We start from the raw sequence: 23,513 nt of genomic DNA, 5'->3' as shown, positions 1-23,513 counted from the left end.
CAGGCAATTGTAGCACTCCCACAGTTGCTCTAGCTGAGATCTATTAATTCAATACAGTCCAGGATGGAATCTGGGATCTTCCCGGTCTGTATGGCATAATTCCATACTAGAAAAGATGCAGGGATTTGGGGAGCGAGCAGTGCAGTGGGATTAGTTTGGAATTGCTCCAGCAAAAGACCCAGCCCAGATACGATGGCTTAATTTTCTTCTGTACTGTAAACGTATTAATAGTTCTAATCCCCAGTTCCCATTTTGGGTTTGTTACTGAATTGTGTGAATCCCCTGCTGATAAAATAAGTTGCAGTTCTACATTTGCTAAACATGACTAGTGATGGTGCTCATTATTAAATACAACAATCTTGCTGTAGCAGTATCAAATATGTATATTTTATAGGCAGCATTAGAGCTCTTGGTTTCAAGACACTGAGTATGCTTTTGTTTTTAAGAGACTAAGTAAGCCAGCAGATGAGGCAAATGTTTGTTTAACAATTGTTAGATCAACTCTACATTAATAGCTACAGGAGACACTACAATATAGAACTATTTGAGCATTGTTTTGTTTCTGACTTCATAATTTGTAGTGGTGGGAAAGCCATATCAATGTGCCATCAGGAACTGACTTTTCAAAATCATTTTCGTTTAAATATTTTTTTTAATTTGTAGATTTTATATTAATCAGGAACAAAATCAAATGAGTCCCCACTTTGGTTCACGATTGTAAATAAGGCATTATAGTATCATCTTCAAAGGATAGTCTTTCTACAAAACATGTTAAGACATGCAAAATGCATTTCTGCATAAACCCTTATAGGAGCATGTTTATCCATGCAATTTCTTGTTTTGCAATGCTACGGTAATCACTAGTTTGGTTTAGGACTTTGATTCTTCTCTACTGAAACTGATAATTGGTGTAAACATTTGAAGTGCTTAATCAGCATTGCAGACTGCATCTGTGGAAGAATTCCATAGGTGAAGACTTATGCCAGATATTTGGGGAGCAACACAGATGCAGGACTGAGTTCTGATGCTACTGCTTGGCTATGGAAGAGCAGTAAACAGCTGGTATTAGTCAACACGGGCTCTATCAATTAGCACTCTGCATATATTTCTGTTTAAAAGTTCCAAATGCTTAAAGCGTCAGTGAGCAGAATGAGTTTTGACATGTTATTGAACCAATTGATAATTTTCTCCATGGCCCCGGGTCAGCTGGGGAACAAAGAAGAGATTAGTAAATCAATGATAATGTAGGAGTCTATGAGCCCTTCTCTTGCAGCTCCATTCCTGTTTCTTTTTATGCTGCTGGCTGGGTTTAGCTGTTTCAATTTGATGAGATTGTGGATTTCAAATTTCAGTACTTAAGTGCAGCTCCCTCTTTTGGTGGATTTAAGGTTTATCCACCAATGAAGTCAGAAACACTGAGCACAGATGTTTCCAAACCCAGTCCTGGAGCTTAAAGCAAGTAAATTCAGATCGAGTCATAAGATAAAGCTGAAATGGAAATGGACTGTTCCATCAGCAATGTTACTGCTTCGAAAGTTCTATGCGCTATGTAAGGCAAGCTGAAGGAAGCCATGAAGGTTGAGGGTGTCGTACCTCTAATAACACAAGAGGAAGCACTCTGCTGGTTCCTTCTATGGGAGGAGTCAATTTGCATTTTAAAAAAAACATTGACTGGAATTGCGAAGCAATAATACATCAATATAATTATGAAGTAATTTAGTTAATGAAAGGTTTCGGAATTTAAATTATAACCAGTGTTTCAAACGATTTGGAAGGCTATACGGCAGCCTTAGCACATAACTTTATACTCCTTTGGATTGCATATTTACTTCAAGGTAGAAGTGTGTACTTATTTTTAAAAATATATTTCAAAATTCATCAAAAATGAAATTGTTGGAATTTTAATCTTCATTGCACATATACTTTAGTGTCTTAAAAGCAAAAGCTGTAACACTGCCTATAAAATATTTATAGATATTTGATATTACTGCAGTGAAATTGTTGTAAGCAGCCTATTCAGTAATGAGCACCATCTCTAACTGCTCTCGACATACAGAAATTTCTTTTAGCCCTTTTTCTGTACTCATTTAGTGACTATTTTAAATTGATGACCCTCTCATGACTGAGTCCCCAACCAGAGGAAATCCAGTGCTGTTCACCCATTAACCCTTGTGCTCGCTGACCTACATTGGCTCCCGGTCCAGGAACACCTTGATTTTAAAATTCTCATCCTTGTTTTCAAATTCCCGCATGGCCTCGCCCTTCCCTATCTCTGTAACCTCTTCCAGCCCTACAACCCTCCAATTCTTGCCTCATGCACATCCCTGATTTTAATTGCTCCACCATTGCCGGCCGTGCCTTCAGCTGACTATGACCTAAGCTCTGGAATTCCCTCCCTAAACCCCTCTACCTCTCTGTCCTCCTTTAAGACGCTCCTTAAAACCTATCTTTTTGACCAAGTTTCTGGTCACCTGTTCTAATATCTCCTTAGGTGGTTTGTTGTCAAATTCTGTTTAAAAATCACTCCTGTGAAGCGCCTTGGGACGTTTTAAGAACATAAGAAATAGGAGCAGGAGTAGGCCAATCGGCCCCTCGAGCCTGCTCCGCCATTCAATAAGATTATGGCTGATCTGATCCTAACCTCAAATCTAAATTCATGTCCAATTTCCTGCCCGCTCCCCGTAACCCCTAATTCCCTTTACTTCTAGGAAACTGTCTATTTCTGTTTTAAATTTATTTAATGATGTAGCTTCCACAGCTTCCTGGGGCAGCAAATTCCACAGACCTACTACCCTCTGAGCGAAGAAGTTTCTCCTCATCTCAGTTTTGAAAGAGCAGCCCCTTATTCTAAGATTATGCCCCCTAGTTCTAGTTTCACCCATCCTTGGGAACATCCTTACCGCATCCACCCGATCAAGCCCCTTCACAATCTTAAATGTTTCAATAAGATCGCCTCTCATTCTTCTGAACTCCAATGAGTAGAGTCCCAATCTACTCCATCTCTCCTCATATGTCCACCCCCTCATCCCCGGGATTAACCGAGTGAACCTTCTTTGTACTGCCTCGAGAGCAAGTATGTCTTTTCTTAAGTATGGAGACCAAAACTGTATGCAGTATTCCAGGTGCAGTCTCACCAATACCGTATATAACTGCAGCAATACCTCCCTGTTTTTATATTCTATCCCCCTAGCAATAAAAGCCAACATTCCATTGGCCTTCTTGATCACCTGCTGCACCTGCATACTAACTTTTTGATTTTCTTGCACTAGGACCCCCAGATCCCTTTGTACTGCAGTACTTTCCAGTTTCTTGCCATTAAGATAATAACTTGCTCTCTGATTTTTCCTGCCAAAGTGCATATCCTCACATTTTCCAATATTGTATTGCATCTGCCAAATCTCCGTCCACTATGTTAAAGGCGCTATATAAATGCAAGTTGTTGTTGTTGTCATAATAGTTTTTGTATATTCACCCTATAAAAACCCTTCATTAAAAACCTCTATTAAAATTTCTCCTAACATTCTCTACTCTAGAGGAAACTCCTAATATCTCAAGCCTCTCCTCATAACTATAGTTTCCCGTTCTTGATATCGCCCTGTATCCCCTCTATGGCTTTAATATCCTTTCTATGACTTGGTGTCCAAAATTGCAGAGTATTCTAACTGTGACCTACCTAATGCCTGTACAGATTTATCATTCCTTCGCACTAGTACTCTGTATTTCTAACACCCAAAATGCTATTGGCCTTTTTTATAGCTTTATCTGTTTACACTTACACTTTTGATTTCACCCTTTGGCAAGGGTCTTTGTTCCTCCACAACCCTTAGTGTTTTTTTTATTGTGTTTTTATTCCCTGTGACAAATACAAAGTGATTTCCCTTTGTTTTAGTCTTGTAGCTGCCCCTATAAATCAAGTACTGTATATAAGAGTTTACAAAGACTACAGTCTCAGCCTATATTATTGCATATATTGCAAAGTTTGTTGCCTCCCTAGTAAAGACTTGACGGAGTCAGATACACAAATTCAAGCTGAGAACCACTCTTTGACTCGAGTTGAGCTGAGCAAATTGAAATCTTCACAGAAAGGCAGGTAGATTCATCTAGCTCCCTTTCCTCTCCAAAATCCTTGAATGTGTTGTCACCTCCCAAATCCATGCCCATCTTACCTGAAGCTCCCTGTTTTAATGTCTCCAGTCAGGTTTCCACCCCTGTCACAGAACTGAAATGGACCTGATCAAAGTCATGGATGACTCATCTTCTCTTACTGTGGTGCATTCTCCCTCCTCTTCAACTTCTCTGCAGACTTTAACACGATCAAGCACACCATCTTCTCCATAGCTTCTCCTCCATTGTCCAATTCCATGGGACAGCCCTCAGTTGGTTCTGTTCATACCTATGTAGTCATATCCAGAGCATTTCCAGCAATGGCTTCTCTTCCCACTTTTACCTCTAGAGTTCCCACAGGGATCTAACCATGGCCTTTGTCATCTACATAATGCCCCTTGACAACATCGTCCGAAGACATGAGGTCAGCTTCCAGACATACGCTGACAACACCCAGCTATATCTCTCTTGATTTCTCCACTATACAAGCAATGTTTATACCTTAAACTGATACCTATGTGTAACATGCCTCGTTCTCCCTCTGTCCCCCTATCCCTCTAGTTTTTAATTTTTGTTTACAACTGATCTGGTTTTCATGGTTCAGACATGGAACTGGGGCCAACCTCCTCACTTAGTTTCCTGAACTCCCTTGGTCAATCCTCTGAAACATTGCTTTAATCCTTAGGGTTAATAGAAATATTTATTCGTCCATTGACAGCCCCTTGCTGACAGGTAAAGATGCATCCAGTTGAGAAGCAACCATGCCACACATCACTGTTCTGGCATTTGGCTCCAAAGCTCACTTTTTATTTAATTCAAAATCCATTTTTCCAACTGTTTCCACCTAGAGCCAGGCAGAGAAAGAAAGAAGGGGAATATAGTGGTTTAACATTCTTATTGTGAGCTTATTTTCATAAAGATAGATTAGGTAGGAAAAAGTAATTTAGAAAAAAAAGACAGGGAGAACAAAATGGGACAGTAGGGCAAGCAGGATGAATGAGTTTATATCCAAATAAAACTCTGCACTGGCTGTTTTGTAGTTTAGGATTAATATTACAATAGTAAAGCTACTTCTGACATTTAAACAGCTTTGACTATAATTGTGTTTGTAATCAAAATGCGTGATCTGAAAATTCATAGAACCATCCAGTCTAAGGGTTTATAATGTTTATCATAGTAAATTTCTATCATTCTTGCTCGTTGGCCCAATGTTAGCATTAATTGTGTGTGCGTGTGTGTAAGCCTTGTTCTGGACTGCACAATTAGTTTAGTTTTTTCCTTCTGCTTTTGGCAGCAGTTTTGATTGTTTATGCATACAAGAAAAAACTATTTGATATGCTTTTGGAGTTTCTGCACTTAACGTTAATGCATTCTGTTAATGCGTTCTCTTGGAAGCTCTGTACTGTTTTAGTAGTTTCACTTCATTTTACATAAAAGTTTGGTTTTTAAAGTCACAAATGCCCTCCTTTTTGTCCAGTACATAATTTTTCAAAATATTGGCAAGGCTTTTGACAAGGCTCTACATGGCAGACTGGTCAGAAAAGTAAAAGCCCATGGGATCCAAGGGAAAGTAGCAAGTTTGACCCAAAATTGGCTCAGTGGCAGGAGGCAAAGGGTAATGGCCGATTGGGTGTTTTTGTAACTGGAAGGCTGTTTACAGTGGGTTTCTACAGGGCACAGTACTAGGTCCCTTGCTTTTTGTGGTATATATCAATGATTTAAACTTCAATGTAGGTGGCATGATTGAAAAGTTTGCAGATGATACAAAAATTAGCCGTATGGCTGATAGGAAGGCAGAAAACTGTAGACTGCAGGTAGGTATCAATGGACTAATCAGGTGGGCAGAAAAGTGGCAAATGGAATTCAATCTGGAGAAATGTGAGGTAATCCATTTAGGGAGGGCAAACAAGGCAAGGGGATACACAATAAATGGTAGGATTCTGAGAAGTGTTGAGGAACAGAGGGACCTTGGAGTGCATGTACACAGATTCACAAAGTAGCAGGACAGGTAGAAAAGGTGATTAAGAAGGCATACTGGATACTTTTCTTTATTAGTCGAGGCTAAAAACCGAGCTTAAAAGAACAGGGAGGTTATGCTAGAACTGTATAAAACATTAGTTGGGCCACAGCTATAGTACTGCGTACAGTTCTGGTCACCACATTACAGGAAGGATGTGAATGCACGAGAGAGGGTGCAGAGGAGGTCTACAAGGATGTTGCCAGGACTGAAGAATTTTAACTCTGAGGAAAGATTGGATAGGCTGGAGTTGTTTTCTTTAGAACAAGGAGGTTGAGGGGAGATTTAATTGAGGTGTATAAAATTATGAGGGGTCCAGACAGAGTGGATAGGAAGGACCTATTTCCCTTAGCAGAGATGGCAATAACCAGGGGGCATAGATTTAAAGTAATTGGTAGAAGGATTAGAGGGGAGTTGAGGAGAAATGTTTTCATGCAGAGAGTGATGGGGGTCTGGAACTCACTACCTGAAAGGATGGTGGAGGCAAAAACCCGCATCGCATTTAAAAAGTACTTGGATGTGCACTTGAAGTGCCGCAACCTACAAGGCTGCAGACCAAGAGCTGGAAAGTGGGATTAGGCTGGATAGTTCTTTTTCGGCTGGCACAGACACGATGGGCCGAATGGCCACCTTCTGTGCCATAAATTTCTATGATTCTGTGGTTCCAAAATCCCCATTATACGGGCCAGCTGGTTGCTATATATTTTTATTGCGCAATCAATAAGTACTGAGTTGAAATTCCACCATGGCAAGTTCTGAATCTGAATTCAATAAATCTGATAATTTGTAGGCTAGCTTGAGAAAAATGACTACAAAAGTTGCTAGATTGTCATAAAACTCACTGATTTGCTCAGGTCCTTTGGACCTAAACATAACTCCAGTACCACTATTTGCGGTTTGCTCTTGATGCCTCTGAAGTGACCTAGCAAGCCACCCAGTTGTAAAACAACTGCTACAAAACAGAACACTAAGAATTTCCTACCTATCACTATCGTGGGAGGACTGAAGCAGTTCCAGGAGAAGGCCCAGCACTAACTTCACCCATTCTGGCAAGTTGAATAACCAGTTGAACAACTCCCACCATTTAATTGGAATGAGAAGTTATAAACTGTATTGTTTCTTCTTCTCAATTGTCATCCTCCTGTTGATTTATTGAGTGAATCTGAAAGTTGTTTGTTTGCCCTCCCAGCTAAAGTAGCAAGCTAGTATCCATGATGTTTTTTAAAAAGTGGGGAAACAACTGAAGTTAATGATGGAAAATTGTGCAAGTTCTGTGGTTTCTCAACTGAAAGATTCTAAGTGCAGCATCCACACGAACATGAAAATTGTAGTCTTTGACATATTTATCTTTTGTGTTTTGTAGGACATTGGATTTTTTGCTGAAAGTGATAATGAGAGCTATGTGGTTTGCGGGTGGCTTTCATTGGATGAGTGTAAAGGGACGCCGTGCTTTGCCAACAGAATCACCTATAATGACATTAGCGCCACATTCTTCATATTTTGATGCTATTCCAGTTACCATGACCATGGCTTCCATTGTAATGAAGGCAGAAAGCAAAGACATTCCTATATGGGGAAGTAAGTAATTCTTTACTGAACTTGGTGTAGTAGATGAAAAATGCAGGAGTTGGTCAGCATGCCTATTAATACAACACTGAAACTACTGTACTGTACCACTCATCATTATGAAATATGTGTAAATCTCTTTGATTCATATTCATTGCTCACAGATCTTGAAATGTGAATGTAAAGTAGAATTGGAAAACCAGAGGTTATTTCTGAAATGCTGCTGCTAAATTTATGCAACTAGTGCCAATTAGTGGTTCACAAAAAAAAAGTTGCCTCGTTTAGTTCTTCCACCATTTACTATTATCAATAGCATAAATTTTCTGCACCATTCTATTATGAGGCTTTGAGTATAGGCAAATCCAGTCACCCAAGCATTGTAGTTTAATTTTAACAGCCTTTTTTGATAGTGTACTGATCTTTTAATAAACACCACTAATACAACCATTTAGTCAGAAATCTTCAAATATATAAAGTTATTGCAAACTTGATATTTATGGGCAGGATTCCTGAATGACCGTTTTAACACTGGAGCCTTTGCAGCCATCCACGTACTTCTACTTCAGTAAAAATATTTTGGTATGAAAGTGCCTTGGAAACTATTGAAATCAACAAATAAATATTTGTTTAGCATTGCTAACATCCAATTTGTGTTGCTGAATAAAATGAAGTTATACTGTATACTAATCGATCCTAGTCACTGCACTGGTATATAGTGTGGGCATTTTGCAATGCTTATTTATTATCCAGCTCTTGGAAATTAACAATAATTTAAATCTATTTTCCAAGGCACTTAAAAAGCAGTACACTCATCCTGAGGTTCAGATAGTGATGATTTAAGTGTTATGGTCATGGCTTATGATGCATCTAAGCTGCTTAATAAGATTACTACTTTGATCATTCACGGATATCCACTGTGACTTTTGTTATTCAGCTGCCTTATTTGCATAAGGTGAAGACTGTAACATATCCTATTGCATTCGGTTTGGAGATCTGACCAATAATTCTCTAAAACTGTATTATATATGAAAAGCAATAAATGAGTGACAGAATTGCATGCAGTATGTTTTATGCCTGTAGGTGGCATGGTAATTGGGTCTATTCAGGATGAAATTGTCACAAAACGTTCCAAGCTTTCAAAATGTCCGCTATAACATACTGGCTATTCGAGTATCCAGTGGCTTCCACACTCTGGCCACTCGGTGCCTCTACGTAAATGAGCCTACCAGCTCCCAAAGGCTCAGTAAGTGGGGTGAATATCTTTGGATTTTGAACTGTTAATTCAAATTAAATTTTTACTACTGTAGGTGTCTCAGTATCTCACCCGATTTTCTTCCAAGATCCTCTAAACTATTTGATCCTTGATGCCGACTAAGAGATACATAGCTTGCAATCCACGTTCCCGCCCCGCATGCTGGGATTCCCTCCCCCACAATTGCTGTCTCCTCACCTCTTTTCCCTCCATCTCCCCTTGTTCCCTCTCAATCCCCGTCTCATGTCTTCCTTCATCTTCGATTCCCTTCCTCCACTCCAACTTCTCTCCTCCCTTCTTCCTCCTTGCTCCTTCTCTCCAGATACACACATTTTGACGAAGCAGTTGTACTACAACTTTTATATTAATGCAAGGTGGATTTGAGTGTGCATCATCAACAGCAGCAACTTATATTTATCTATGGCATCTTTAGCATACAAAAATGTCCCAGTGCGCTTCGCAGAGGCATAAGAAAAACAATTGAACGCCAAGGAGAAAAGTTCGGCTCTCCCACTACCCCTGTCTTCGCCAAATTACATTGGTTTTTGGTCCGCCAACACCTCAAATTTAAAATTCTCATCCTTATGTTTAAATCCCTTCATGGACTTGCCTCTCCCTATATCTGTAACTTCTTTTAGCTCTACAACTCTCCCAAACTCTCTGTTCTTCTGACATTAGCCTCTTTTGCAGCCCCCCACCTTCCATCACCCCATTGTTGGTGGATGTGCCATCAGCCTCCAAGCCCTCTTACTCTAGAATTCCCTCAGCTTTTCACCATATGTATTAATGACTTGGATGAAGGAATAGAGACTTGCATATCCAAATATGCAGATGGCACTAAGTTGTATGGATGAGGGTAGTAAGTTACAAAGTGACATAATCAAACTTACTGAGTGGGCAAAACTGTGGCAAATGGAGTTCAATTTGGGCAAGTGTGAGAGCATCCACTTTGGATCCAAGAAAGACAAATTGGAATATTAATGGTGAGAGACTAGGAGCTGTGGAGTACATTTCTATTTGCCACTGAGACACAGAGATGGAAGTTCTTGGACAGATTATTGAAGTGCATATTTTGGATTTGTGTGCATCTCTAATTTGTAACCTTGAATTCCCATTAAAGGGGAGTTTTCATGCGGTGAACAGACTCTTGAACAGAGGTAATAAACTGTTTGACATTATGTCTTAGGTACCTTAGGTGTATTTTTTTGTTTAGTGTCCTACAATTTTAAAATAACATTTATCTTTTCAATGCACGTATAACACTTGTTATAAGCAGAATACATAATGAATCATTGAATGTAGAAGTTGTTCCTCACAGGTAGAGAGCATTCAGAAATCACTGTGTCTGCTGTGCACCAGGTATCCTGTCGCCCTCACTTTTGAAATACAGTAGAACTTGAATTGCATGCCATATGGAGGGGACCCACTACCCCGGTGGAGATTCGAGAATCCTCAAGTTACACTGCTGATCGATTGTTGCTCTGATCTTTGAATGCTTTGCCTTTCCCCACCCATCCTCTCAAGCAGGACTCATCTTTATTGGTCTTGCCAGCCAGATGAGCGATGTCCTTCAGGGGCTTGGTCAGTGGTGGTACTACCGAGCCGCTCTTGGTGATTGACATTGAAGTCCCCCACCCGTTCTATACATTCTGTGCCCTCAGTGCTTCCTTACAAGTGGTGTTCAACATGGAGGAGCCCACTTACTTCACCTCTTCCACCGACCGAGGAGGATAGTCACTTGTTGATCATTGAACATTTGACAAGTGTAGGTTGAGCCTTCACTAGATGGATGGTAAGTACCAAGAGCACAAAGAAGAATTGATGACTACTTGACTGATTTGCTAAATATAAGCAACTGCCTTGTGAATGATATTTAGCCTTATTCACGGTGTAATATTTGTGTATTAAATAGGCTGATTACAGAATTGGCAACTGAGTATCAGAAATTATTTTCATCATGTTTAAAAAGACAATATAACTTGTATTCAGCTCAGATTGAAAATGTATTCTCTCTGCTGGCTGTAAGGGACCTATGTGAAGAGTTTGGGAAGTTTAAATTTTTAAGTGGGTAAAGGTCACTTTAAAGGATAAAAAAAAACTGCTCGTGATTTGTTACCAATCAGCATTAAATTGTCCTCACTTAAAGAGCCCACAAGGGTGTGGAAAATTGTGACACTGTTGTAACAGACGATATTTTACAGTTCAGATTACGGCAGATTGTTGGGGCAGAGTGAAAGGAGCTTTACTCAGCATTTAGACCATGTTGTATCCGACCTGAGAATACTCGATACTGACACTGGGGCCCCAGTATTTATAAGGAAGCAGGGAGGAGGTGTAGCAGCCAGGGAACCCGGAAATCCTGCCAAAGTTAACAGCAGGACCTCATTTAAATTTTTTGTCTCAGGTTCCCAGCTATCAGTCAAATTGAGAGGCTGGCTTGCTGCCGTGTGGGAACATACATGCGAACATACGAATTAAAAGCAGGAGTAGGCCGTTCGGCCCTTCGAGCCCGCTCTGCCTTTTGATTGCGACATCAACCCTACTTTCCTGTCTACCTACTATAACCTTTGACTCCCTTGTTAATCAGGAATCTATCTAACTCAACCTTAACAATATTCAATGACCCTGCCTCCACCGCTCTCTGGGGAAGAGAGTTCCACAGACTCATGACTCTGAGGGGAAAAAAAATTCTCCTCATCTCTGTCTTAAATGGGAGGCCCCTTATTTTTAAAACATGGCCCCTAGTTCTAGTCTCTCCCACAAGAGGAAACATCCTCTTAGCCACCACCCCTTCAGGTCCCCTCAGGATCTAATGTTTCAATAAGATCACCTCTCATTCTTCTAAACTCCAGTGTATACGGGCCCAACTTGTCCAACCTTTCCTCATAAGATAACCCCCTCATTCCAGGAATCAGTCGAGTGAACTGCCTCCAAAGCAATTATGTCCTTTCTTAAATAAGGAGCCGAAAACTGCACACAGTATTCTCGATGTGGTCTCACCAATGCCCTGTACAACTGTAGCAAAACATCTCTACTTTTATATTCCATTCCCCTTGCAATAAATGATAACATTCCATTTGCGTTCCACTTGCTGTACCTGCATACTAACTTTTTGTTATTCATGTACTAGAACACCCAGATCCCTCTGTACCTCAGAGTTCTGCAATCTCTCTCCATTTAAATAATATATTGATTTTCTATTCCTCCTGCCAAAGTGGACAAGTTCACATTTTCCCACATTATACTCCATCTGCCAAATTTTTGCCCATTCACTTAACCTATCTGTATCCCTTTGCAGACTTCTTATGTCCTCTTCACAACTTACTTTCCTACCTACCTTTGTGTCATGAGCAAATTTAGCAACCATGCATTCGGTCCCTTCATTCAAGTCATTGATATAGATTGTGAATAGTTGAGGCCCAAGCACTGATCCCTGTGGCACTCCACTTGTTACATCTTGCCAACCTGAAAATGACCCATTTATGCCTACTCTCTGTTTCCTGTTAGCTAACCAATCCTTTATCCATGCTAATATTTTACCCCCTACACCATGAAGGCCAGTGGCACAGACCACAGCAAGGGAGCGGAGAGGACGAGATCGGACGGGGGGAGGGGGCGGGGGTGATGGGAGATATAGTAAAGACCGGGGTGGGAGGGTGAAGATCGGAAAGGGCGAGTCTCCCCGAGGCCAGGTTTTTGTACAACGGGTGCCGCTCATTGCTGTCACAGTGAGTGCCTGGATTACATTGTAATGGACAGCGGAGTCCGGCTTCTCCACCCTTCTGAAACCGAAATAGCCTTGCTTTTCGGAAGTTTCAGGAACGATCGCTAATTGTCCAACCACATCTTTGCCTCTCTTTGTGCTGGCCATGACCCACACCAGCCGTTGATTCAGGCTCTCTTTGTACCAGTGGAAGGAGAATATATCCGAGTTGTAGCTGCAATCGAAGCGCGCGGATCTCCCGGCTGGACTGTTTTGGAAACCGCCAACTGCAGCACTTCATCTGCATGACAACAGTAGAATAAGGTAATCGCAGGCTGGGGGTTTGCGATCGTGGGTCGGGGTTCCGATCACTGGAAGGGAAGCCAGTCACGGCAGGTTAGCTTGGGGGGGCTAAGGGGAAGCACTCCTGCTCCCCCTAGCCCACAAGCAGTGCTGTAAAGGTACTAACCTGATGGATCTGGTCTTTCTTGCCTCCCCTCAGCTGCCGGGTTTCCTGAGCTCTGAGAAACCTGAGAGTCTGTAAAAGACTTGAGGCTAGCAGCCTCATTAGTTGCCCGCCCCCTAAATCACCTCCGTTAAAACCGAATGTGGATGTTTTCCCATTTTTGAATTTTTATCCCCCCTCCCCCCGCCCGTCCTGAGGGGTTAAAATTGCACCCCTCCCCCCGGGTGTCAGAAGCGCTGATGTTCCTTTTCTAGATGAACAGAGCTCAAAACAGAAATTTAAAGAAACTGTCAAACAGTAAGTTACTTTTGACTTTTTTTCAGCTGACAGCTCATTGGTTCTGGATTTTGATTTGTTATCTGGAAAACTAGTAGATATACATAAATTCTGTGTGCACAGGGATTTGTACTGACTATTGCTATAAGTCAACAATACACTTGAAAGAATTTCTATTCTTGCACATTTTTAGTAGGTTATCCTCTTTGTAGTTGACTCATTGATTAGATATTAGATTGACTAGCCTGATAAATTATGGCTGCCATTATGAGTATTGCACATTTCTGCATGCATATTTGATTCAATCATTCGGATCTGGTTTTACAGAAGACTGCTGACATTACAGTAACAAAACAAATGCTGAAGTGCCTTTCATTTATTAGCTGAAACAACAGACCTCAATTGAACTGGAGTTGGTTCAGTGTGACAACAACAGATTACTGTGAAATATGCTGAATGCCTGTTTAATCGGGATGATTATTTCGGCCAAATTAAAGACCAACTGACATAAAAACAAATTGCTGGCAATAGGCAGTGGGCTAATTAACATCTGAAAGAGGAAAGCAGGTTAACATTTCAAGTCAGACCCTCCATTATTTTCTGTTTTTATTTTAGATTTCCAGTATCTGCAGCTTCTTTTTAACATAAGAAATAGGAGCAGGCGTAGGCCATACGGCCCCTGGAGCCTGCTCCGCCATTCAATAAGATCATGGCTGATCTTCTACCTCATCTCCACTTTCCGGCCCTATCCCCATATCCCCATATCCCTTGATTCCCTTAGTGTCTAAAAATCTATTGATCTCAATTTTGAATATACTCACGACTAAGCATCCACGGCCCTCTTGGTAGAGAATTCCAAAGATTCACAGCCCTCTAAGTGAAGAAATTTTTCCTCATCGGTCCTAAATGTCCGACCCCTTATCCTGAGACTATGACCCCTAGTTCTAGACACTCCCGCCAGGGGAAACAGCCTCTCAGCATCGACCCTGTCAAGCCCTCTAAGAATTTTATACATTTCAATGAGATCACCTCTCATTCTTCTAAACTCCAGAGAATATAGGCCCATTCTACTCAGTCTGTCCTCATAGGACAACCCTCTCATCGCAAGAATCAATCTAGTGAACCTTCATTGCACCCCCTTTACGGCAAGTATATCCTTCCTTAGGTAAGGAGACCAAAACTGTACACAATACTCCAGGTGTGGTCTCAACAAAGCCCTATATAATTGCAGCAAGACTTCCTTACTCCTATAGTCTAACCCCTTTGCAATAAAGGCTAACAAACCATTTGCTTTCATAACTGTTTGCTGTACCTGAATGTTAACTTTCTGTGATTCGTGAACAGCCACATCCTTCTGAATACCAACATTTATAAGTCTCTCACCTTTTAAAAAAAATTCTGCTTTTCTATTCTTCCTACCAAAGTAGATAATTTCACATTTCCCCACATTATACTCCATCTGCCACCTTCTTGCCCACTTAACCTGTATATATCCCTTTATAGCCTCTTTGCTCTCAACTTACTTTCTCACCTAGCTTTGTATCATCAGCAAACTTGGATACATTACACTTTGTCCCCTCATCTATGTCACTGATACAGATTGTAAATAGTTTTAGATCTCTCTCTCTCTCTCTCTCTCTATATATATATATATAAAATAATGATTTCAGTAGCAATAGGTCTGTGGTCATTTTTTGTTCAGATTATTTCAGTGCTTTGAAAGTGCCCTTCTATTTTTTAGTTTTGTTTATACAATAAAGTTATGAATATGTGTAACAACAATTGGTATACCAAAGTATAATATGTAAACTAAGATAACAACATGCCATCTGAGCTATCCAACTTGCAGCACTATGTCAAGGAGAACAACTACTTGCATTTATATTTAATCTTTCAGCATAGCAAAATGTCCCAAATGCTTCACAAAAATATAATTCTTTCTAACCAAACTATTGTCCAAAGTATTGAGGTCCAGATGGATCAGAGGCAGAATTTGTAATGGATTGACATCTTGTAAATAAGATGAGGTCAACAGCCCACACCAGATTTCAGAGGAATTTCCAGTGGGAGCCCTAAAGCACAGTGAAGAACATCGGATTTCCTACTAAAATTTAACTTCCACTAAAATAATAGGCCAAAATGTTTGGACTTGCAGATCACTATCTCTCCTACAAAATCTCCAGCGCCCAAGATCTCAATGATGGTTTACTAGGTATGGTAGGTGAGATGTTTGTCCTATATAAATGGTTACCAGTGTGTTAGAGGACTGATGTTTTTATAAGTTACTCCTCAAAATAATAGGGTTCACAGCATTACAGGTAGACATTCACAGATTTATTAAGTATATGATAACTATTATCGACAATAATTAAACATACACTTAACAATAGCACTTACAAGTTTTTAACCCAGAGAATCGACATGTTAAGAGCAAAATGGTTGGCTGATCAGGCCCCACAACTGTTTTATTTCGTTTTTTTCCCTCAAATACTGTTATGTTTTAGTATTATTGTTGTTTTCATGTCTCCTGTCAATGACTTACACATCCTGATTGATGTGTCACTCAGATCCTTAGGATGAATTCAGTCACAGAATGAATCAAAGGCACTCTAATACTCCTGTGCACCTGTTACTTTTCCATCACCCTAGGCCGCATTCCTTTCAACCGATGTCGCCTTCCAGGGTAGCCTTTGCATACAGCTGTTTATACAACCACCTTCAACTTTACAGACACCTAACCACCGTGAAATTGTCACACCTCTTGTGGCGCTGTGAAGTTGAAAGATGAATAACTTATAAAGTGACGTTCTGACTACATACCCACTCGCATCTACAACGACTCAAAATCTTGTTACAGGTCTGTCCATATCAAAGGGATAATCAAACTGCTAGTGAAATCAGTTCCAATTGAAAAGTTACTGGACACAGTTAAATTAATATAAAAAGAAATCAATAGCAATTCCATTTGATTAACCCTTGGCTAACAAGTGAAGATCTCTTGTGCTAAAACAGATACTATTTCACACATCAAAAATTTGAGCATATCCAAATCCTTCTGAGCTGGGTACAGTTCACTGTTTCCATGACAGATAAAGTACAGAACATGAAAGAACAAGTAACTTTCTGAATGGAAGAAAACCAAGAAAGGTCTTCTACCTATAGACTCATTGAAAGCCATTAGCTGTTAGCTTGAAAGTGTCAGACCTTAAGTAATAGTAAAAATCACCAGTTTTCAGGGGAACAGTGACACCTAGCAGAATCATTCTTGAGTAATTGAGAAAGACATTCCAGGTCTTATGCCAAGTATTCACTTCCCTTTCTTCCCTCTCCCCTCAAGAGACTGGGAAGATATAAATTGTGACCTAATGATGATGCAGATGGCCAAAATAAAATATGGAAAAGCAAAGATCCTACCATACATGGATGAGTGTCCCCATCGGTAGGTGCAACCATGTCACTGGCTAGTGACGGAGCACTAGAGTATGAAATAGGGGTAGACTGACAACACTGCTATATAATTCTCAACTGTGACTGCATGGATATAATCTAACATCAAGCAAATTTGAGCTGATCATATTTTTTAAAAGAAAGTTAGTTTGTGATGTACCATTATTGTGATATAAGTGCCTCCACAAATGAATCCTATTTGATTTAAGATAAATTAATTTTGTAATCAAACTATTGAAGTGAACAGTTATAATTTTGACAAGTATTTTTGAGATGATGTTTAATAGAAAAAAATCAGTCTGGAGGAAGAATAATTTAACAATCCTTATCCCTTTTTTAGGACAAGGGAGATGGTAGCATCTCCTGAGGTAATGAAACAAATTGTAGGTTAGTGGGGGGCTGGAGATTTTCTATAGAAATCATTAAAGGAGACCATCTGAGCAAAATGCTTGACTGGAATTGTTGGACTTCCTCCAGCGAAATGGGGGCAGCCAGCAAGGCCCTGTCCTCCTCTGAGAGAGAGGTTCATTCAGATAATTCCAAATGATCTACGTGAAGGCTGCAACAGAGAAGAATTGAGATATGCATAGAACTACACAAACTCTTTTGTGCGATAAGATTGATGAGATCAGGTACCATAATTGTTCAGCTATTCAGAATTGTACTATTAGATGGCATGATATTTTTGTTGTTACTTACATAAAGTTTAAGCAGAGAAGCAGCTTATCCCCCTGCTTGTAACAGTGGGCATTAAGCCAAATCATACACTTTGCATCTGTTCTATCGGGCTTACAAATGAATTGTAAATTAGATATCTTCCAGCATGGGGGGAAATTTGCTGGTGGATTTTGCATTAGACTTGAGGAAACAAATCTACCTTGGCATGGTCACTGAATCAACCATGACGACGGACAACATTTTTTACATCTGCCACAGATCTTTCCATGAGTGGAAATTTGATACATCCATGACGGCACCAGTAATCATGGAATTTTACAGCACAGGATGAGGCCATTTGGCTCATTTTGGCACAATGTTCCTTGCCCTTTTTCTATATCCAGACAGCAAGATCCTTGGCTCCTATAGACACCTGGGAGTACTCTGTACCCATAATCTGGTCAGAAGATTCTATGCAGAATGTAACAATCTATGTAAAAAGTAACTTTTTAGAACAGGAGCTGCACAAACTGCTGAAGAAGGCGAGAGCAAGAAGTGCATCAATTATATAGGCCAACAGAGATCCACCTAATCCTAAAGTTAGAAGGGAGCCAATTACTTGGCAGTTAATGCTGTATCTGGAATGAAAAGATATGGTATTATACCTGAAAATGTTTTGCTGATGCTACAGCAGATGTGGAGCAAAAAAATTACCTTCAACAGATAGATTCGGAGTGTAGCTGAAGCAGGACCACAAAACCAGAGGAAGTGCATTGAGTACTGTCAATAGCCGTACTTGCAAATAGAGATCAAAGGGAAGTGGTCCATGCTAAAAAAATTACAAAGTGGTTGCGCCTCAACCTGTTGTCCAGATTGTTGATTTTAATGGACAGACATGATGCAGAAAGAAGTCCAAGGTTTTCACAGATCAGAGAAGCATGCATCTTGCCCACAGAAATAGATCACTGGTACTTCAAGGCAAACTTCAGCAGATGGGCTTTATTGATTTCAGTAAGTTCTTTGTTGAAACATCCGAGTATTTTGATCCAGTGGGGTGAGCTAGATGTTGAGGAAGAAGTGAAATTTAATGTGACTGAATAATTACTTTTTACTGTGACTGCTAGGTGTGTTATACCTTAAGGTGGGGAGGGAAAAGTAAAATCAGTGGCACTGAAATTCAACCAAGGCATGCAATTACTTAACATGTTTGTCTGAATTTTCTTTCTCAGCTATTTTGCCAAAGGCATTAACCCATTAAAAATAAAGTTTTTAGGGTGGTTTCCAGGCTGCATTAAGACTTTTATTGACAGGTGTGACTGTTCCATAGAAAATTTGTCAACCAGCTTCAGCCCATTAAGGTGAAGATCATCTGAAGGGTGGTTTTAGTGAAGGCACTTAACCAGCAAATCAATTGTTTTGTTTTAGGGAGATTAATGATCATTTTAGTTAAATATTTGGAATGACATTTGTCATTTTTCTGGATTTTAAAATAGCCTTTGAAAAATAATCATATAACCTGAGAACTGAATAGTGCTGTACTAGCAATTCCTCCTTGATCTTCCAGAATGAACGTGGTCTTTAAGCCACTGGAAGGAGATGCCAATTAAAATCTGTGTATGCAAATTTTGATACAAAGTTGTCTCATACTGCTAAATACGATGATTGTTTTTCTATTTGTTTCACCTGGTCACAATTAGTGGCTTGACATTGTCTAGAATATATAGCACCTTATTTGATTTACTTTTGTGCAAAGGTTTAATTAATTACTGTAGACCTGATCATTGCAATCAAAAAGAATTCATTTTTGTTAAGAAACATGGTCTATAAAAACATACTTGCTGTGACCAGTGTAAAGTAGAGTTTAGAGCACAATTGTGCACCTCCCATCTCAGAGAAGTTTTTGACTAATTTTAAAAAGTTCTGTGGTATGATATTGAAGCAAATATTTTGATACTGCAATGAGAACCATGTCAGTACATTAGTACTTTTCTACCAGTCGAGGAATTGTTAAAACATTGAAGTGAATTGATATTGGTTTTAAATTGATGCTGGTTCTCAGTAAAACTCTTGTATCAAATGATCCCAGCTCTGAGTCAGTCAAATCTTTAATGGTCCTTGATGGACTGTTCATTGGAAAAGTAGACTAATACTAAAAGCAAAAGTCTAAAGGGAGTATAATAATCCTTTATAGTAATTTGATGAAGGCTCAAAACAGAAGTAATCTTTGATCTCAATGTGGAAAAGTTCTGTAAGCACTGTAATGAAGGTACTTCAAATGAAAATTGCTATGTTTATCTGCAACAAATTGACAGTCTTGAGACAGTAGATGGTACTATTAGTCAAAATATATGCTTGTTCACCTTTATAAATGTGGGTGCTCATTGTTTGCCAGAATTTTGCAGCATTCAACAGAATGTATGATATTGGCCCTATGTTGGAATTGTGAATATTTTCTTCTAGTTCTGCACCTGAAATTTACCTATTTCATAATATTTTGATACTATACTGCTGCTCTTCCCACCACTGATCCACTCAACCCACCTGTGACAAACTCCTGTCATTTTCCTAGAGTTTTAATGGCAGATTCACAAAGCATGACACTGTGTCAGCCAATGAGTTGGAGGCTGGGCGGGACTTACGGCCGGCAGGATTTGCAGTATAACAGTGTATTTTACAGCAAACAGCAAAGCAAACAAGGTCCATTTACAGTCTATCTAAAAAGTGCCTCTACGATCTGCAACCAACAGAACTCGTGCGTAAAATCAATTTTCAAACTTCTGTAAATTCAGGAACTGTCCCTCTAGATTGGAAAATTGCACGTCACTCCGCTTTTTAAGAAAGGAGAGAGTGGGAAACCGGGGAATTATAGACCAGTTAGCTTAACATCTGTTGTGGGGAAATTGCTGGAGTCTATAATTAAGGATAGGGTGACTGAACACCTCGAGAATTTTCAGTTAATCAGGGAGAGCCAGCATGGATTTGTGAAAGGTAGGTCGTGCCTGACAAACCCGATTGAAATTTTTGAAGAGGTGACTAAAGTAGTGGACAGGGGAATGTCAGTGGATGTTATTTATATGGACTTCCAGAAGGCATTTGATAAGGTCCCACATAAGAGACTGTTAGCTAAGTTAGAAGCCCAGGGAATCGAGGGAAAAGTATGGACTTAGGAAATTGGCTGAGCGAAAGGCGACAGAGAGTAGGGATAATGGATAAGTATTCACATTGGCAGGATGTGACTAGTGGAGTCCCACAGGGATCTGTCTTCGGGCATCAATTATTCACAATATTTATTAACAACTTAGATGAAGGCATAGAAAGTCTCATATCTAAGTTTGCCGATGACACAAAGATTGGTGGCATTGTAAGCAGTGTAGATGGAAACATAAAATTACAAAGCGATATTGATAGATTAGGTGAATGGGCAAAACTGTGGCAGATGGAATTCAATGTAGACAAATGTGAGGTCATCCACTTTGGATCAAAAAAGGATAGAACAGGGTACTTTCTAAATGGTAAAAAGTTAAAAACAATGGATGTCCAAAGGGACTTAGGGGTTCAGGTACATAGATCATTGACGTGTCATGAACAGGTGCAGAAAATAATCAATAAGGCTAATGGAATGCTGGCCTTTATACCTAGAGGACTGGAGTACAAGGGGGCAGAAGTTATGCTGCAGCTATACAAAACCCTGGTTAGACCGCACCTGCAGTACTGTGAGCAGTTCTGGGCACCGCACCTTCGGAAGGACATATTGGCCTTGGTGGGAGTGCAGCGTAGGTTTACTAGAATGATACCCGGACTTCAAGGGTTAAGTTACGAGGAGAGATTACACAAATTGGGGTTGTATTCTCTAGAGTTTAGAAGGTTAAGGGGTTATCTGATCGAAGTTTATAAGATGTTAAGGGGAACAGATAGGGTGGATAGAGAGAAACTATTTCCACTGTTTGGGTATTCTAGGAGTAGGGGACACAGTCTAAAAATTAGAGCCAGACCTTTCAGGAGCGAGATTAGAAAACATTTCTACACACAAAGGGTGGTAGAAGTTTGGAACTCTCTTCCGCAAACGGCAATTGATACTAGCTCAATTGCTAAATTTAAATGTGAGATAGATAGCTTTTTGGCAACCAAAGGTATTAGGGGATATGGGCCAAAGGCAGGTATATGGAGTTAGATCACAGATCAGCCATAATCTTATCAAATGGAGGAGCAGGCACGAGGGGCTGAATGGCCTACTCCTGTTCCTATGTAATTCCTGTCACTTACAGCAGTGCGAAAGTGTTAGGTGGGCTTAGTGTTGCAACATGATCATGCAATGATATTATTTGCCCAGAAATTGCTCGGAGCGGCGAACCAACAGTGCTCGTCGCTCCATAGATTTATACTAACCCACTAACTTACCGCGGCCTTTACTCGGCGCACTTCCTCTAATAGGAAATGGAGAAGAGCTCACCATTAGCTCCAGTGAAGCTGGGACCCATGGGAGAAGGGAGAGGATCTCTCCCCTCAATCAATTAGATTGCAGCATCTTTGACAAGCTGCAAACAGTTTCTACAAGATGGAATGTAAAACCCAAGATGTGAATGGTACAACATTAAAAGCATTGTAAAAACAGTTATAGACAGCAAGAAGAAGAGAGGGTGAGAAATAATCGAGTTAAACAAAAGAGACAGAAGGAATAATTTTTAAAATTTTCATTACTTAAAAAAAGTTTTTTATGATCGAAAGCTCTTAAAATAAGGAGTAATGAGACTCCACATTTTTAAAAGTTTATTTTTAGTTGTTCGGCAGTCATTAAGACATACCGTGCTGTTAAAAGTTACTTTAGACCTGGTATTTTTAAGCGTACCTGTTTTGTAGCAATATTAGTTAGTTTCGAGTTGGGCAGATGAGCAATTTGGAGCTGGTCCATTGTTTCCACTGATTCCAGCCGGTGATATCCCTTTAATTCGAAGCTGTCATATCGCCAGCGAACCAGGAGGAGCAAGTTCCGGATTTCCGCACTTTGCCGAACTTGCACCTCGATTTCGCCGCTAACAACGGTGAGTGCTGTTGAGCTCACTGTTCTTTTTTAAGCAATTTCTGGGCCATTGTGTTGCAGTCAATGTAAACTATGACATTTCTAGTTTTGGTTAAGACTTAAAAAAAAGACATAGCTGAGCACAGAGCAAGACAGCCTGCATTCCTGATGTCAGAGGAGATCAAAGAGACGTTTGTTTATCAAAACCTTTCATATTTTTTAATAATCGTGAAAGACTATTTCGCCTGATTGGCAAAGCGGTCATCAATTTAAAATCCTCACTGAGAGGACAGTGGTTAGGAGAAATTTCTTTAGGCAGAAGGTTGTTGGAGCATGAAATGCTATGACGCAGAGAGTGGTTGAGACAGAGACTTTTACATCTTTAGGGGAAAATTGGATAAATATTTGAATTAAAGGGAGGTACAGGGCCATGGGGAGAAAGTGAGGCAATGGGATTAGTTTTGGATTGTTCTAACCAAGACTCAGCAAAGACATGATGAGCCAAATGGTCTCATTTTGAGCTGTAAACTTCTATGGTTAAATGGACCTGGTGATCTAACTGCCCCGTCAGAGAATGATATCTGGTGCAAGGACGTACAGAACCAGAAAATAATTTCAATAACTTCCAATAGTTACTTTTCAGTAACATTAGATTTATGACTGCACAACATGGGTAGAACAGGTTATTGTAATAAGAATATTGTAATATCCTTATCAAGTGTAATATTGTAATATCCTTGGTTATAATTAGCTCAAGAATATACTATAAAATCTTGAAATCGTACAAGGTGTCCATTTTCAATTATTCTACAGTGAATAACATAGTGAACCACACAAGATTTTCATGCTTTTGTTTAATGTAACTGAGTCTTGTGACATCTTTTTCACCAGCTTTGATCAAGTACATTCAACCAGTCTTAGTGTCTCGCTCAGACCAGCATTCCCGTCGGAAAACAGTTGAAGAAATAAAGCAGAGAGCTCTGTCTAATGGCAGATGGCCCCAGGTGA

The 23,513-nt window shown here is 39.9% G+C and overlaps 1 protein-coding gene across 1 annotated transcript in view; it reads left to right on the top strand.

Moving 5' to 3' along the window:
- Window positions 1-23,513, top strand: part of LOC137339595 (lysophosphatidylcholine acyltransferase 1-like) — a 183,706-nt gene that overhangs the window by 85,375 nt on the left and 74,818 nt on the right. Inside the window, exons 3-4 of the mRNA XM_068001907.1 lie at window positions 7,485-7,699; window positions 23,397-23,509. Coding sequence (XP_067858008.1) covers window positions 7,485-7,699; window positions 23,397-23,509 — 328 coding nt within the window. The remainder of the gene's footprint in view (window positions 1-7,484; window positions 7,700-23,396; window positions 23,510-23,513) is intronic.

Source organism: Heptranchias perlo, chromosome 2, assembly GCF_035084215.1.
Source record: "Heptranchias perlo isolate sHepPer1 chromosome 2, sHepPer1.hap1, whole genome shotgun sequence".
In the NCBI taxonomy this organism is placed as follows: Eukaryota; Metazoa; Chordata; class Chondrichthyes; order Hexanchiformes; family Hexanchidae; genus Heptranchias; species Heptranchias perlo.
This window is presented reverse-complemented; position numbering and strand designations above follow the sequence as displayed.